The sequence below is a fragment of the Megalobrama amblycephala genome, linkage group LG24, assembly GCF_018812025.1.
Source record: "Megalobrama amblycephala isolate DHTTF-2021 linkage group LG24, ASM1881202v1, whole genome shotgun sequence".
Classification (NCBI taxonomy): Eukaryota; Metazoa; Chordata; class Actinopteri; order Cypriniformes; family Xenocyprididae; genus Megalobrama; species Megalobrama amblycephala.
This window is the reverse complement of record NC_063067.1, coordinates 33,960,294-33,977,620: the sequence shown is the minus strand read 5'-3', so window position 1 is coordinate 33,977,620 and position 17,327 is coordinate 33,960,294. Positions and strand designations below refer to the sequence as shown.

Genomic DNA, 17,327 nt, shown 5'->3' with positions numbered 1-17,327 from the left:
AATCTAGTCATGGAAAAAAGACCTTGAAAACTAGCGAAACCAAATTTAACTCATCATCCAAGAACTAGAGGTTATTATTATTGGTGTTTTAAGGACCCCTGTTCTTTCTTGTGTTGATGTATTTCTCATTGAAAAAGCAAGTTTGAGCAAAACAATTCTTTTTTTTTTTTTTTTTTTTTTAATTTAGTTATGTCACAGCCATGAACCATGATTTGCTGCATAGGCATTTGGAGGTGGTATAGGGGGCGGGGCATTCTCATTCTAGAAAGCATCTGATTGGACAAAAATCTGTAGTGCAGGATGAGTCATGTTCAATTTTTTTGTTTTGTTTTTTTTTGTCTGTTATGGCAAGAGGATGAAAAAAAGCATGTTTTAAATGCAAAGCAATGCAAATGCAAAGTTTTCTCTATAGAATTTGTTTTTTCAAGAGTGGAGACCCCATCCTCCCTTTAATATGTACATATATACTTTCATTATGACTTTAAAAGAATCTGTTCATAAAGCTTCTCCATCCACATCTCAAAATGTTTTACGTGTACGCTAGTGTACAGTCGAATGCACAGCCTTGCAAATTCACTCCCTGAAGTATATGGCGCTTGTGCTTACGGTAGTCAAACATTTTATGATATTAATAAAGTTAAAGAAGATAAAAATACAGATATAAAATGGCATATATATGACATATGAGAGATGGTAGTCAGAAATGGTAGTGCATACACAGGCGTTCAACGCGTTCGCAGTTTTGAACAATCTCTCGCCACGAGTTACAACCCATGTAAACATCTTTGTATTCTTTCATGCTAGAGTTAGGGTACTTTCTAACCTCTTCACACAATCTCTCGTCTATATAGGCCTCCATCGTCACTGTAGATTGCATCCGTTCAAGTCTGTTCTGTTTATGCAGTTTTTCTTTGATTACCTTTTGAATCGATGCCTCCAGGGCACGGTCGCCACTTTGTGGATAAACTGATTACTGCAAAAATAAATAAATAAATGCGCATGTGCAACCAGTACAGTACAGCCCTAAGTGAAAATGTCCAAATTGGGACCAAAGTGTCAATATTTTGTGTGGCCGCCATTATTTTCCAGCACTGCCTTAACCCTCTTGGGCATTTAGTTCACCATGCTTGCCACTGGAGTCCTCTTCCACTCCTCCATGAGGACATCACGGAGCTGGTGGATGTTAGAGACCTTGCGCTCCTCCACCTTCAGTTTGAGGATGCCCCACAGATGCTCAATAGGGTTTAAGTCTGGAGACATGCTTGGCCAGTCCATCACCTTCACCCTCAGCTTCTTTAGCAAGGCAGTGGTCGTCCTGGAGGTGTGTTTGGGGTGATTATCATGTTGGAATAATGCCCTGCGGCCCAGTCTCCGAAGGGAGGGGATCATGCTCTGCTCATTCAGTGAACTGTAGCTCCCCAGTGCCGGCAGCACTCATGCAACCCCGGACCATGACACTCCCACCACCATACTTGACTGTAGGCAAGACACACTTGTCTTTGTACTCCTCACCTGGACGCTTGACACCATCTGAACCAAATAAGTTTATCTTGGTCTCATCAGACCACAGGACATGGTTCCAGTAATCCATGTACTTAGTCTGCTTGTCTTCAGGAAACTGTTTGCAGGCTTTCTTGTGCAACATCTTTAGCTTCCTTCTGGGACGACAGCCATGCAGACCAATTTGATGCAGTGTGCAGCGTATGGTCTGAGCACTGACAGGCTGACCCCGCACCCCTTCAACCTCTGCAGCAATGCTGGCAGCACTCATACGTCTATTTCCCAAACACAACCTCTGGATATGATGCTGAGCACGTGCACTCGACTTCTTTGGTCGACCATGGCGAGGCCTGTTCTGAGTGGATCCTGTCCTGTTAAACTGCTGTATGGTCTTGGCCACCGTGCTGCAGCTCAGTTTCAGGCTCTTGGCAATCTTCTTATAGCCTACGCCATCTTTATGTAGAGCAACAATTCTTTTTTTCAGATCCTCAGGGGGTTCTTTGCCATGAGGTGCCATGTTGAACTTCCAGTGACCCGTATGAGAGAGTGAGAGCGATAACACCAAATTTAACACACCTGCTCCCCATTCACACCTGAGACCTTGTAACACTAACGAGTCACATGACACCGGGGAGAGAAAATGGCTAATTGGGCCCAATTTGGACATTTTCACTTAGGGGTGTACTCACTTTTGTGGCCAGCGGTTTAGACATTAATGGCTGTGTGTTGAGTTATTTTGAGGGGACAGCAAATTTACACTGTTATACAAGCTGCACACTCACGCCTTGTATTTACTTTCGCCTCAGATGTGTTTATAGTTGACACACTCGATGTTTTACTATTTTCTGAAATGATAGGGGGATGTTTGGAGAGAAAAAAAAAATCCTCTAATCCAACAAAGTAGTGGTGAGAAGTATTTTGGTGGAATAATGTCAGATCATATTGTCGAACTTCAAATGTAGTTTTTGTTTTTTATGTCAAGCATGTTCTGGAAGATTTAAAAGCTGTTTTGGAAGGATGTAGATACATTGATGCTGTTTGATAAAAATGTGTATATTTCATGTTTGTTTGTTTGTTTTTTACTTTAAAGATAGAAAAGTAATTAACGGAATAAAGACAGCCTATACAGATTAGCAATAAAGACATTAGGATTAAAGATGTATTATGTAAATATATTAAAGCATTAATAATATATAGTGCAGTTAATAATTTCTTGGGAACACACCATATGCACAAGAAAAAATGGGATCTTTATTAACCATATTTTTATGAGACGTCTATTCATGTTTATTTAATTTATTTTGCCCCATAAACTCAAAAAAAAAAAAAATGGCATAAGATAAAACAATATAACTCAATGCTAAATACATTGTAAGAAAGAAAAAAAAGAAAAAAAAAAAAGAAAAAAGGTCACATCGCCCACTCGTAAATGACAAGTTACTGATGTGATTGATAACATAATTTGCATACATACATAGCATGCATGATGAACTTCACTATTCATGGTTGTTTTCAGAAATGGTTTCAGGTGTTTAATTGTGTGGCCTGTGCTGCAAAACTTTCAACATCTGTAGCACCAGTGCTATATTCAAAAAAATTTTTATGTACAGCTCTTTATTTCACCACATTCAATTCAGACTGCAGCAGGCATAGAAAGTGGCACAGGAAACATGCTATTTTGTATTATTAACTTTTAGAAGTGCACAAATGGATGGTTTCAACCTTTATAGACATGGAGTAAAAGCAGCTAAAGTTTTGATTTTATGACATTGTTACGCTGTAATTTTTCAGCGGAAGTAGAGCTTCTGTCACTTTGTGTGTGTAAAGTAGACAGGAAATCATGCTCTGACAAGTTTTCTGTTTCTATTTCCTCACAAGTGCATATTTAGTACAGTTTCAGATTTAGATTAAAGGGTTAGTTCCCCCAAAAATTGAATTCCACACCCGTAAGACCTTCGTTCATCTTCAGAACACAAATTAAGATATTTTGATGAAATCCGAGATGTTTTTTTTTATCCTCCATTGAAAGCAAAGAAATGTTAAAATAGTCAACTATTTTGACTGCAGTGGTTCAACCTTAATGTTGTGACGAGAATACTTTTTGTGTGCAAAAACAAAACAAACATAACGACTTTATTCAACAATTCAATTTTTCCTCTTCCCTGTCAGTCTGTTAAGCAGTTGGCGCAGTGCTGTTTTCATGTTTACGTCCGAACGCCGGCTTATTATTGGCCGGCTCCTGTGTCAGCATCACACGCATGCATCAGTGTCGACCAATACTGAGCCGCCGTTTGGATGTAAAACCTGGAAGCTGCAACGAAAAAAGCATAGCAGGGGAGAGACGCGGAGAGACGAATTTGTTGAATAAAGTCGTTTTTGTTTTGTTTTTGCGCACAAAAAGTATTGTCGTCACTTCATAACATTAAGGTTGAACCACTGCAGTCAAAATAGTTGACTATTTCAACAATGTTTTTACTACTTTTCTGGACATTGAATGTGGTAATTTCTTTGCTTTCAATGGAGGATAAAAAAAAACATGTCGGATTTCATCAAAAATATCTTAGTTTTTGTTCTGAAGATGAACGAATTGTCTTACAGGTGTGGAACGACATGAGGGAGAGTAATTAATGACTGAATTTTAATTTTTTAGGGTGAACTAACCCATTAATGATCTAAAAATTTGCATTGCTTTTGCATTTTTACATATTTTTATAAAACAAGATGAGTTCCGTCTGTATGGTTTGCAGAGATGGATATCTTAAACCACATCCTATTGCAAGAAAAAAAAAAAAAAAACTCATTCTGTCTGCTGTATAGGCATTATTCAACAACAGTTCCTGAATGAACAAAACCAGTGAAAATAGAAAAGCAATGTGACCAGTCACTGGAGCAGAATCCTGAATAAATGATTCCCTTATTCAGGGCCTTCAGGGTTGTGCAGGGTTCATAAGGGGCTAGTCATCCTCTCTGAAGCACTAATTCAATCAGAACACCGCTTAGCAAACACAGCTCCTTTAAAAACAAAAGCGTTTCCCCATTTCAAATTGCAAAGGTGGCATTTTTACATTATATACAGTAAGCTAAAGTTTAACACTGGCTTTATGAGACAGTAGTTTCTGTGAGTTTTTGTTGCTATAGGGGATTCATTCATTATTTTGCAGGTGGTATTAGGGGGCAGGACAATCTCATTCTTTCTTGAGACATTTGTTTGTATGAAAATCTTTGTAGTTCAGTCATGACCTAAATGTTTTTTCTTTTTGCATTTCTCTGTTGTAACGACTTTGATACCAAGTCGGTGCTGAAATTTAAAAAATGTGGCGCTTTGAGCGCTGTTGAGCGGATTTGTAAACGCCTCTGATTGGCCATTGTGTTCACACACTCATATGTCTGTGATTGGCTACAATGATCAACGCATGTAAGTGTTTGAATTTGAAAGTAGGAGCAGGAGCGTTTGAAAGCAGGTGTCTATCAGTGGAATGGATAGATGCCTGCTTTCAAACACTCCCGTGTTTATCTGTGTAAGCGTCATTGGTGTCTATTTACAACATGTTTTTGAAGCGTTGATCATTGTAGCCAATCACAGACATATCTGTTGAGCACGTGAACACAATGGCCAAATATAGCTGCGAGCAGCGATGGCGGGCCCAAGCCCGGTGGCACCGCCACCCCGGTGGCTTCAGGGCAACTGTGCACAGCGGGCAATAGGCACTTAAAACGGTTAAACATCAAAGGACTATGTCAAATTCACTCCACATTTACTGCACTACAAGGTGCCACTATAGAGCCCCTCCTCCCTGCCCATTTTCAAAGGATTACATGTGCCAAGTTTTAACATTATTCTGATGAATTTTGAAGCAAATCAGGTAAAAATAAGAGGGTGATCTCAATGTATGCTGAAAGTGACACATTTTCTGCTTCCAGTTGGTGGCGCTATGACTTTGAATCACAATAGTCACATCCATGTGATCAGCCTTGTACAACGAAGACTAAGCCGAAGTTTCATCAAAATCAATTAATGTATGCAGAAGTTATAACACTTTGTTTCCCTTTTCTTGCCATAAATTCGTTGCCTCGCCACGGCCAAACCGTTTGAGATATCCAAAATCCGTTTGCAATTAAACAACTTCAATGTGTTAGCAACAAGTTAAAAAAAGCTTGGTGTAAATTGGATAAACCCTGTAGGAGTAGTAGTATAAAATTCATAGCCTGTTTTTTCAAAAAATTAACATTCAAACCAAAATAGCTGACTTCCTGTTGGTCGGAGCTAATGAATGTAAATTAGAAAATTGTCCGGCTTGATGAGAACAATATGTGTACCAAGTTTGGTGACTGTAGGAAAAACAAACCCCCCCACTTTTGTCAAAAGGTGGCGCTACTGAGCCCCTCCACCACGCCCATTTCTATGGCTTTGTCCATGTCTACTGGTTGACAATATTGATGTGTGTGTCGAGTTTCATGCAATTTGAAGCATGTTAAGAGCCTCAAAAACACTCAAGAATATTATTACAGTTTGACCTGTTGCCATGGCAACAATATTTCAAATATCAAAAATCCTGTCATAGGTCTACATCTGCTGTGTATTGACATTACACTGATGAAGTTTGAAGCAAATCAGGTAAAAATAAGAGGGTGATCTCAAAACATTTCAAAAGTGATACACTTCCTGCTGCCAGTTGGTGGCGCTATAACTTTGACTCACAATAGTCACATACATGTGATCAGACTCCTATAACGAACACACTTGTGAAGTTTCATAAAGATCAATATATGTATGCAGACGTTATAACACATTTCCTGTTTCCTTTTTCTCGCCATAAATTCGTTGCCTCGCCACGGACAAACCGTTCGAGATATCAAAAATCCCCTGGCAATTTTTAATCATCAGTGTCTTGACTTCATGCTGACCGAGTTTGGTGGCGATCGGATTAATCGTCTAGGAGGAGTATATCAAATTCCAGAGCATGCGTTTTTCAAACAACCCTTAATAGCTGACTTCCTGTTGGCGTGACGTTTAACTTAGAGCACGAAAGTTGTTCGGCCCGATGAGGTCTATATGTGTACCGAGTTTCAGACTAATACGTGCAAGCGTGTTTAATATATGGACCAAATTTTCAGACCTTTTTCAAGGGGGCGCTGTTGAGCCCCCCTGCCACGCCCGGGTACCAGCTTCTGCCCGGCCCTGTTGGCCGCGGATTCCAATGTGTGTGCCAATTTTCAAGAGTTTTTGAGCATGTTAAGGCCCCCAAAAAGCCCCGGAAGACGGAAAAAAAAAAAAAAAAAAAAAAAATATAGCTGCGAGCAGCGATGGCGGGCCCAAGCCCGGTGGCACCGCCACCCCGGTGGCTTCAGGGCAACTGTGCACAGCGGGCAATAGGCATTTAAAACGGTTAAACATCAAAGGACTATGTCAAATTCGCTCCACATTTACTGCACTACAAGGTGCTGCTATAGAGCCCCTCCTCCCTGCCCATTTTCAAAGTATTACATGTGCCAAGTTTTAACATTATTCTGATGAATTTTGAAGCAAATCAGGTAAAAATAAGAGGGTGATCTCAATGTATGCTAAAAGTGACACATTTTCTGCTTCCAGTTGGTGGCGCTATTACTTTGAATCACAATAGTCACATCCATGTGATCAGCCTTGTACAACGAAGACTAAGCCGAAGTTTCATCAAAATCAATTAATGTATGCAGAAGTTATAACACTTTGTTTCCCTTTTCTTGCCATAAATTCGTTGCCTCGCCACGGCCAAACCGTTTGAGATATCCAAAATCCGTTTGCAATTAAACAACTTCAATGTGTTAGCAACAAGTTAAAAAAAGTTTGGTGTAAATTGGATAAACCCTGTAGGAGCAGTAGTATAAAATTCATAGCCTGTTTTTTCAAAAAATTAACATTCAAACCAAAATAGCTGACTTCCTGTTGGTCGGAGCTAATGAATGTAAATTAGAAAATTGTCCGGCTTGATGAGAACAATATGTGTACCGAGTTTGGTGACTGTAGGAAAAACTAACCCCCCACTTTTGTCAAAAGGTGGCGCTACTGAGCCCCTCCACCACGCCCATTTCTATGGCTTTGTCCATGTCTACTGGTTGACAATATTGATGTGTGTGTCGAGTTTCATGCAATTTGAAGCATGTTAAGAGCCTCAAAAACACTCAAGAATATTATTACAGTTTGACCTGTTGCCATGGCAACAATATTTCAAATATCAAAAATCCTGTCATAGGTCTACATCTGCTGTGTATTGACATTACACTGATGAAGTTTGAAGCAAATCAGGTAAAAATAAGAGGGTGATCTCAAAACATTTCAAAAAGTGATACACTTCCTGCTGCCAGTTGGTGGCGCTATAACTTTGACTCACAATAGTCACATCCATGTGATCAGACTCCTATAACGAACACACTCGTGAAGTTTCATAAAGATCAATATATGTATGCAGACGTTATAACACATTTCCTGTTTCCTTTTTCTCGCCATAAATTCGTTGCCTCGCCACGGCCAAACCGTTCGAGATATCAAAAATCCCCTGGCAATTTTTAATCATCAGTGTCTTGACTTCATGCTGACCGAGTTTGGTGGCGATCGGATTAATCGTCTAGGAGGAGTATATCAAATTCCAGAGCATGCGTTTTTCAAACAACCCTTAATAGCTGACTTCCTGTTGGCGTGGTGTTTAACTTAGAGCACGAAAGTTGTTCGGCCCGATGAGGTCTATATGTGTACTGAGTTTCATACTAATACGTGCAAGCGTGTTTAATATATGGACCAAATTTTCAGACTTTTTTCAAGGGGGCGCTGTCGAGCCCCCCTGCCACGCCCGGGTACCAGCCTCTCCGGCGTCCTAATGGCCGCGGATTCCAATGTGTGTGCCAATTTTCAAGAGTTTTTGAGCATGTTAAGGCCCCCAAAAAGCCCCGGAAGACGGAAAAAAAAAAAAAAAAAAAAAAAAAAAAAAATAATAATAATCCTTAGAAGAACAAGAGGGCCCTGCGCGAATTTTCGCTTGGGCCCTAATAAGAGGTGTTTACGAATCCGCTCAACATTGCTCAAAGCGTCACATTTTTTAAATTTCAGTACTGAAGTGGTACATTCAGATGCGATAAAATGCATTGCTAAGAGTATTAACAAGATACAAAACAGACAGTAAACATATATTTCTATTGCATTATTTTTTGCAAAAACAAACATTCAGAACGACCAATGAATGACTCTTCTGATGTGTTGAACATTGTGAATGCCAAAGCGTCGCACACTAATCAGCAATGTGCTTCTGGTTTCTAGGAAGACTGTAGTTTCTTTGAATAAAAGTGTCAGTTAAATGATAAATTAGTTAGGTCTAGTAAAAGTGTTTTATTGGGATTATTGACACGCTTTACGTGTAAAACTGATTATTATTATCAATAAAATGGTTGAAAAGGGAAGGATTGGGTTGTTAAATTGTCAGAAAGTTGATTAAACGGAAAAAACCAAGCCTCGACTTGAACGCCTCGCTTGTCAAAATAATTCTGCATTGTTTTCACATCATATGCCAAAGTAGTAGTTTTACAGACTTTCAGTGAGGAGTTGAATCAGGACCCAAAGTAGTTCTGTTGATGGTTTTCAAGGATGAGATCATCATTTGACTAGCAAATGAAAGATGAATATGCGGCAAAATACATATATAACTATGCATGATTATGTTGAACTTTACTATGTTGCATTTAGCGTTGTTTATATCCCTGCTGTCCGTAACCCTGTCAGACCCCGAACAGAACTAATTTTGGGTCACGACCCAACAGTTGAGAGCTGAAGAATTCAAGTGTACACAACTTGAGTTCATTGCGCCATTGTTGTTTTGTGGTTTTTCATGTTTGGGTCTAATGGAAAAGGCTGGGGTGCAAGTCTCCAACAGATTAGCCTGGTATCGCTGTAAGGAAAAAAACAGATTTTAAGGAGGAAGCTTGAGTCATTTTGCAGCCATATTGCTCTCTTTCCTTCACTCTCTTATCTTTCATCACACTCCTCTTTCCTCCTCTTGTCTTCACTCTCTTTCACAATCAAATCCTTTCACATTCTTCTCTGTCTCTTTTCTTCTGTACTTCCTGTTTCTATTTCTCTCTTTACACTAATTTTACATGGATATGATTATCACGTTCTCCGTTCCAATCCATCATGTCCTGCAAAACATTTACTCACCCACCTCATGTCTTTCTAAAACTATGACTTCATACTGGTGGCTATTTTCCATGCAGCTTTCAAGCTTTAGGAAAAAGGTCAAAAACTCCATAAAATTCATACAAATATTCCAAGTGTTCTGAAGTCATATGATTCCTTTGTGTGAGAAACAGACTAAAATTTAAGTAATTTCAATAAAAATCCCACTATGTTCTGAAATGTAGTAACATCTGATTCATGAACCAGCCATTCATTTTAAACAGATCATTTCAATGAATCAGTTGATTTGATTCACAAAATTAATCTGAATGAATGTTCTGACTCAGTGATTCAGTTTACTTGGTTCTCAAGTGGGGAAAGATTATATTCTTAATTATCTCAAATAATGAGAATTTTAGTTTGTTCCTCTCACAAATCTTTCGTATGTAGAATTAGATTAATATGAACAACTGTGGTTTTGTGTTGTTTTTGCGTTCTCCATTCAATGTAATTGTATTGAAAAGAGCAACCAGCACAGTCTTCAAAATATCTTCTTTTATATTCCACAGAGGAACGAAAGTCATAGAGGTTTGGAACAACATGAGGGTGAGTAAATGATGACAGAATATTCATTTTGGGTCAAACTCTTTGCTATGGAAAACCAGATTAGTTACGGCATTTTTAAAGGTGTTTCAAATGCAATTTCATGAATGCATCACTAAAATATAACGTTGTGTTCGTAGAGAGGCCGGCTAACAGAGATCACTCCCTCTCTCTCACTCTGAGCACTTGTGTTTTTGTCTTCCATCTCTGCTTTTTCTTGCGCATGTCCTCGCCAATGTCTGCTTTTCTTCCCCGGTCTTCCGTTGAACGTTTCCTCTTTTCATGTGTAGCTCCCCTTCCTCCTCTCTCCTTCACAGAGTTAAAAGGGAAGTAGGAGATTTTGGTCATAGCAGACTCAGCAGTGCCTTTAGTTCCCTACGTAGTCACAAGCCCTTCTACAGAAGATATAGTAGAGGTTAGCTGACAGTCCAGAGATATTATCTACCCCCAAAACCTGAAACCATGTAAGTATCAGTCTACCTGATCTATAGTTCTATTAAAAGTTTATCGTTTTAATAATGATATCGAGGGCAGTAACGATATATATGTGTCCTTCTTATAATGGAATTAGCAGTAGTGTTTGTGGAAGTAATATTAGAAACATGATATTTATTATATTTGAGATCACATGCCAGTTTCTCACTGGGTTATGGACCGATTGACCTTTTCGCTCGCGTCTGTGTGTATCTGAGGGTGGCACGGGACCGTGGCAGCTGGCTTAACATCTGGGGCTGATTTGTAGGTGATTCTTGGCAGAACTTTTATTTAACGTGAGAAGGCAGGACACAAGTTTAGAGAAGTGATATATGGTGATTTAGTAAAGAGATCTCAAAGGGTATTAGACTTTGATGTTTTGAAGAATAGATTTGATTTCATGTCAATTGTGTGGATTTCTGTATCATATGAATATATAAATAAGCTTTCCATTGATGTATGGTTTGTTAGGATAGGACAATATTTGGTCGAGATAGCCTACAACTATTTGAAAATCTGGAATCTGAGGGTGCAAAAAATCAAAATATTGAGAAAATCGCCTTTAAAGTTGTCCAAATGAAGTCCTCAGCAATGCATATCCATTCACAAAAATACATTTTTGATATATTTACTGGTAGGAAATATACAAAATATCTTCATGGAACATGATCTTTACTGGTGTTGTCAAAAGTACCGGTACTTCGGTACCAAGTCGGTACTGACATTTTGAAAATGTGACGATACCAGCATTTCTGTAGTACCGGTAGTACCGAGAATCCGGGTATATTCGGTACCCACTGATAGGGCTGTGCCAGTATTTACTTGAATATGACACGAGTGAAGCACAAAGCTTTGTTTACATAAGAAATAATAGGTTAGCAATTAAATGTGACGTCGCAGCCATGGAAACATTTTGGTTAATGCCGAATAAGAGAGGTGCGTGAGTCCATACATTTAAGCTTCGTATTCTGTTTTCCGAATCGCGATCTGGTCACCTGATTAGCAGAGAATTTAACAATATTCCATTAGTTATTCCACTGAACATGGAATCTGTTTCTTTTCCCAAATCTTCACTCACGCAGGGGATTATAACGTTTCTTTCGTTCGCATTTAGGCCTATTATAGGCTATTCGCATTATTTACTGTGGTAAAGTAGAAAAAACACCGTAGGACAGAAACCTTTTTGCTTGCACGCCAGTTTCTATTTAACAGAGTTTGTGCTTGTTATTAGACTTTATAAGGCACGTCAAGTTTATTTGTATAGCGCGTTTCACACACCAGTGATTTTTACATTTCGTTTTCTCTGACAGCGCTAAATCAAACATAGCCTGAATGTCTTGCCCCTGCGGAGGATAAAACTCGCTCTTCAGACCTTTTACAACAAGTGTCAGTTGTTTGTAACATCAGGAGATAACGAAGATATTATTAAAGAGAAATGGTCTCTTTCCTGCTCGTGTCCCACATCCCTCTCAAAGCGCAAAGCGGCTATATCAAAGTAATAACGGGACTTTGGCTATATATGACGCGTCTTTGTGTGGAAATAAAAAACGAATGCTTTTTGAAATAATATTTAACTTTCTTATTATTTAGGTTACCATTATTTACCGATATTTATTTCATAGTTTTACAGGCTGTAGTGTGTTGTTTCTCTGACGGAATAGCTAAAATAAACACGCACGTCTTTTACCCCTGTTGAAAAAACGAGCATATGCTGGTAAAGTAGGTTTTGAAGCTGGTATGCTGGTTTGAGCTGGTTTATGCTGGTCCAGGACCAGCTCAGGACTAGTATGGACCAGCAGGACCAGTTTAGGACCAGCATTTGACCAGCATACAGCTTCAAAACCTGGAACCAGCATATGCTGGTTTTTTCAACAGTACACAATGGATGTTTGAGCATTTAATTATTTATTTATTTTTTTTATATTTCAAAATGTATTTCATTGAGGTAGCCTATATATACACACACAAACACACACACTCCAAATCATATTTAATGTTTTTAAAATAGGCTATATAAAATAGTAAAATAGTTCCAATAGATTTTACTGTGGTACCGAAATTGGTACCGAGAACCGTAAAATTTTCATGGTATCGGTACCGACTACTGGAATTTTGGTACCGTGACAACACTAATCTTTACTTAATATCCTAATGATTTTTGGCCTAAAAGAAAAATCGAACATTTTGACCCATACAATGTATTTTTGGCTATTGCTACAAATATACCCATGTGACTTATGACTGGTTTTGTGCTCCAGGGTCACATTTGATTCGATGTGGAAACAAGTCTGATGTGTAAATAGTTTAGCCAAAAAAACACATTTTACTAGTTCCAGTGGATGAGAAACTTGGTTGTGTAAAACTGACCTGACCTGTGACATTAAGATACAACCTATTGAACAGACTGTACTTCATACCCAGGCTTCACATTGGTCCTGGAAAACCTGGAAATACCAGATCATTTCAAAAGTGCCTGGAAAAGTCATGGAAATTGATTAAATCATAAAAATGTGATTGAAAAGTCACGGAAATGTCTTTAGTCAGTGCAATTATCGCTCATAAATGTAAAAGTAATGGAAATAATGGAAATTCACTGGTCAGAAAATGCAAGAACACTCAGAGCCCTTTGTCCATTCCTGTCAAATTAAGATAAATATGTAAGCTAAATGACTTGAGATGATGAGATGAACTGTCAGGTGTGGTTGAGGGATGAGGCAAGGACTTAAGCAACACATTTAACGACTAGCTAAGACTGAGCACAACACACAAAGACTGTTTCCTTCGACTGAAGCAGATTTATATACTTACACACGCAATTTGAACACCGACTGGCTCTGACTGGACGTGTTTGAGCGCGATCAGTCATAAGTATCAGTTTACATCCATAATCGGCCTTACAATCGTGTGCGCGGCTTTAGTTGCAGAGTTTAAAGGGCTTTTTATTAAAAACAAACAAGAAAACACTGTCCAACAGCAGGGCAAGGCTAGATACAATAGGGAACATATGATGACGATCTGACACAAGACAGAGCACACAGTGGGAATAATAGAGGGTACAGAGGGAGAGCAGGTGGGGAAAATGAAATTACAATTATCTCTCCTAATGTTTGCTCACTCAATGTATTTGTGGTTTTACAATGGGGTAATTTTGTTGCACAATCGCTTACACACAGCACAAAGGAGCTTGATTTCAAACTTTGAACTGAACTTACAAAAAAGACAAGTTGTCTTTTAAATAAATAAACGAGAAAAAAAAAAAAAACAGATCAAATGCATAATAACACTGGACAGTCTTCATTGTATCCTGTAAGGATTAATCTTTACAATTAAAGTTACTAAAGTTATTCAGTCATGAGTGGTTTTCTCTTTTTCTTTTGTTGTTTGAGTTACCACTAATAACACAGACTGCAGCAGGTATATTATTAGGCTGCTGAATCATTTTTTAAATTACATATCACAGAAAGTTTAAAGGATTAAATTACTCACTCAACCAACATGCTATAGTGCATAAATGTTTAAGTGAATTGCATGCATTAAAAGCGCAAAACCTGTGGGAATTATTCACAAAATTATACCCACAATCCCGCACCGAAAGAGGGCATTCATGTCCAATTTTCTACTAGGAAACTCATATTTATGATAATTCCAAGATGGCATGTGAAGGCAGCGTTAGACATGGCACATCGAAAAAAATATGTGCTGACACCAAACCTAACAATACAAGAACACCTGGCCATAATGGCCAATGAAAACTCACAAGCCAAGTGTAAAACAAAAACATACCAGACCAGACAAGAGCGCATGGTGAGGGAATGAACGCTCAACCTGTTTGCTCACAACAAAAGACAAAACATGGAGCATGACTGCCCGGACCTCGACACCGAACCAAACTGATCTAGACAGGTATCCAGACACCAGACTCCACATACACAACACATGACACACATGAGAGAGCACACAGCCCAAACACAACACACTTACACAGAGATAAGACGATACATGAGTGTCAGGCTTCTGTCACCGAACTAAGAGTAAGACCAACCAGGGGTGCGTTTCCCAAAGCGAACTATGGTCGCGAGTTCCTTCGTTAACAACTTACAACCATAGTTGACTAACGGGAAAAGCACTCCATAGTGACAAAACCCTGACATGAGCTTCCAGCAGCTAGTACTTTGTTTGTCCACAGTGAATATGAGGAAGCTGCTTGACAGGGTCACAACAAATCAGAACATATCTGAATTTAGTATTAAATTATTATACACTACCTTTTAGGGGTGTAACGGTACACGTAGTCGTACCGAACCGTTTCGGTACAGGGCGTGTGTGTACCGAAGCATTGCATTGCAACATTGTAGCCCAACCACCAATAATCGCATTAAGCTCTGTGTTTTGTTACTTTCAATAAGAAACAAAGTGTCATCTTCAAATTATGTCCACAAAATCATGAAATTCAAACAGAAAATGCCGTTTTGACGCTCTTTGATGCGGCGTCACAGGCAGCACGAGTGAACGCGATCATCTCTTCCTCTTTAATACTAGTTACGTAATGAATGAACATCTGAAGGTATGTTGAAAGATACATCTAGAGATATATCTCGTGTAATCGCTCAATCAGTGTTTCAGCGGCGGAAAGACATCAATGAAAGCTTGTAAACAATATGTCATGTAGCATTTACCTCCGAAAAGCCATTCAGTGTCCACAGCTTGTTAGTTCGCCAGAGAAATGAACTCTTTCGCTTAATATATCCTATATATTCATTATATTTTACTTAATCTGTTAGTGATGTTTTGATTAATTTAGGCTATGTTTAAATAAATCTGTCATGAAAATGACAGCCACTGTGTAGAAATGATTATATTTCAACAACGAATTGGAGTAGAAACATTTAGAAGTTAATGCAAAAACTGCCTTTGCAGCTTACATGTTTGCATGCAATTTGTTATTTGAGTGTTGATTATTATATCTAAAAATAAAAAGCAATTGAATTTAGGCTAATAGTTTGGTCTCAGTTGTTAACCTTTAATATTATAGTAACATAATGTTCAAGTAAGGGCTCCCTACAGAGTTTATAGCATTAGCAAAGATCATTTTTTATCCTTAAGAAACTTTTAGTTATAATTTAATTTAATATATTTAAAGAAAAAACACAATTTGTTCAGTAAACCACTGTTTAATTAATAAATAAATAAATAAAAAGCAATTTTATGTTTAGTTTTCTCCCCTCCTGTTGTACCGAAAACCGCATCGAACCGTGACTTCAAAACCGAGGTAGTGTTGCTACACCCCTACTACCTTTAAAAGTTTGTAAGATTTTTTAAATACTTTTATTCAGCAAGGATGCATTCAATTAAATGAAAAGTGATAGTAAAACCATTTCCAAATGTTACAAATGTTTCAATTTCAAATGAATGCTTTCTATTCATCAAAGAATCCTGAAAAAATGTATCACGGTTTCCACAAATATATTAAGCAACTGTTTTCGCCATTGCTAATAATCATAAGTGTTTCTTGAGCAGCAAATCATCATATCAGAATGATTTCTGAAGGATCATGTGACACTGAAGACTGGAGTAATGATGCTGAAAATTCAGCTTTGCCGTTCTGGGAAAAATTACATTTTATAATAACACATAATTTTTCTGTTTTTCTGTATTTGATCTAATAAATGCACCCTTGGTGAGCCTAAGAGACTTTCAAAAACATTGAAAAATCACTCCCAAACTTTTGAACTCTAGTGTAAATGTGGAGGAGGAATTAGGGTGTAGGAAATGGGCATTGGACAAGCAGTTTGGAAAATGAATGGATGTGTAAAATTCTCTGTTAAATCCCATACAATGGTGAATTTGTTTGCAGATGTTAATTTTAATCTCTGCCTTAACAATTATTTAAAAGCCGAATGTTTCTGCCACCATATGCTCATTTTAGTAGACGATTAAAATTAACATGCCTGTCTAAATTAGCTTAATTCCTAAAACACAAAGTCATAGATTTAATTGTGAGCATTTGCTTGATGTGACTAATATAAAGTCTTTCTCTCTTTTTCTCCCTCACCGTTCTCTCTCCATGTTTGTGTGTCTGTGTCTTACTGTTGCCCTGTTTGTGTGTTCCTGTGCATTCCGGCCCGTGCTGTGTGTGTTTGTGTGTGAAGGAGAGGTCCGCGGCCAGCGGGGGGATGACATGCATGTGTCCAGGCATTTAACATCATTGAGGATTTTAAGACTAGTAGGCTGCCCTCCGCCAAGCCATGATGGACATTCTGGTAACTGGCCTTTTCTCTCATTGCTGTTTGTGTTTGGGGTGTTTTGTGGTGGTTTGTTTGCGTGTTGATGGCACGAGGAGTGTAATGATGTGGTTTGTTCAATTTTGGTCATTTCAAGTGATGTCCTGATAGATACTTATAAACACTGTTTGTTGTATCCAGGTCCAGACGGAATTCGAATTGGAACCTCCATAATTCACAAAGTTCCAGTTTTATTAAAGGGTTAATTCACCCAAAAATGAAAAATCGCTAATGCTTTCGTATTGGGGAACAATTCTCACTTAGTTGCTTATTAGCTTGCATATTGACTAGGGGTGTAACGGTACATGTAGGTGTAGCGAACCGTTTCG

The 17,327-nt window shown here is 38.4% G+C and overlaps 1 protein-coding gene across 8 annotated transcripts in view; it reads left to right on the top strand.

Annotated features, from left to right (window-relative positions):
• rgs19 (regulator of G protein signaling 19) overlaps positions 1 to 17,327 on the top strand; it is a 70,576-nt gene that overhangs the window by 1,577 nt on the left and 51,672 nt on the right. The window contains exons 2-4 of one of the 8 annotated variants that reach the window (XM_048177208.1): positions 10,210 to 10,246; positions 10,561 to 10,707; positions 16,867 to 16,977. The exons of 2 other annotated variants lie outside the window; for them this stretch is intronic. In XM_048177208.1, coding sequence (XP_048033165.1) covers positions 16,963 to 16,977 — 15 coding nt within the window. In that variant the 5' untranslated portion in view covers positions 10,210 to 10,246; positions 10,561 to 10,707; positions 16,867 to 16,962. Of the gene's footprint in view, positions 1 to 10,209; positions 10,247 to 10,533; positions 10,708 to 16,866; positions 16,978 to 17,327 lie in introns of all 8 variants that reach the window. 5 more of the 8 variants (XM_048177206.1, XM_048177210.1, XM_048177209.1 and 2 more) reach the window with 5 other exon arrangements.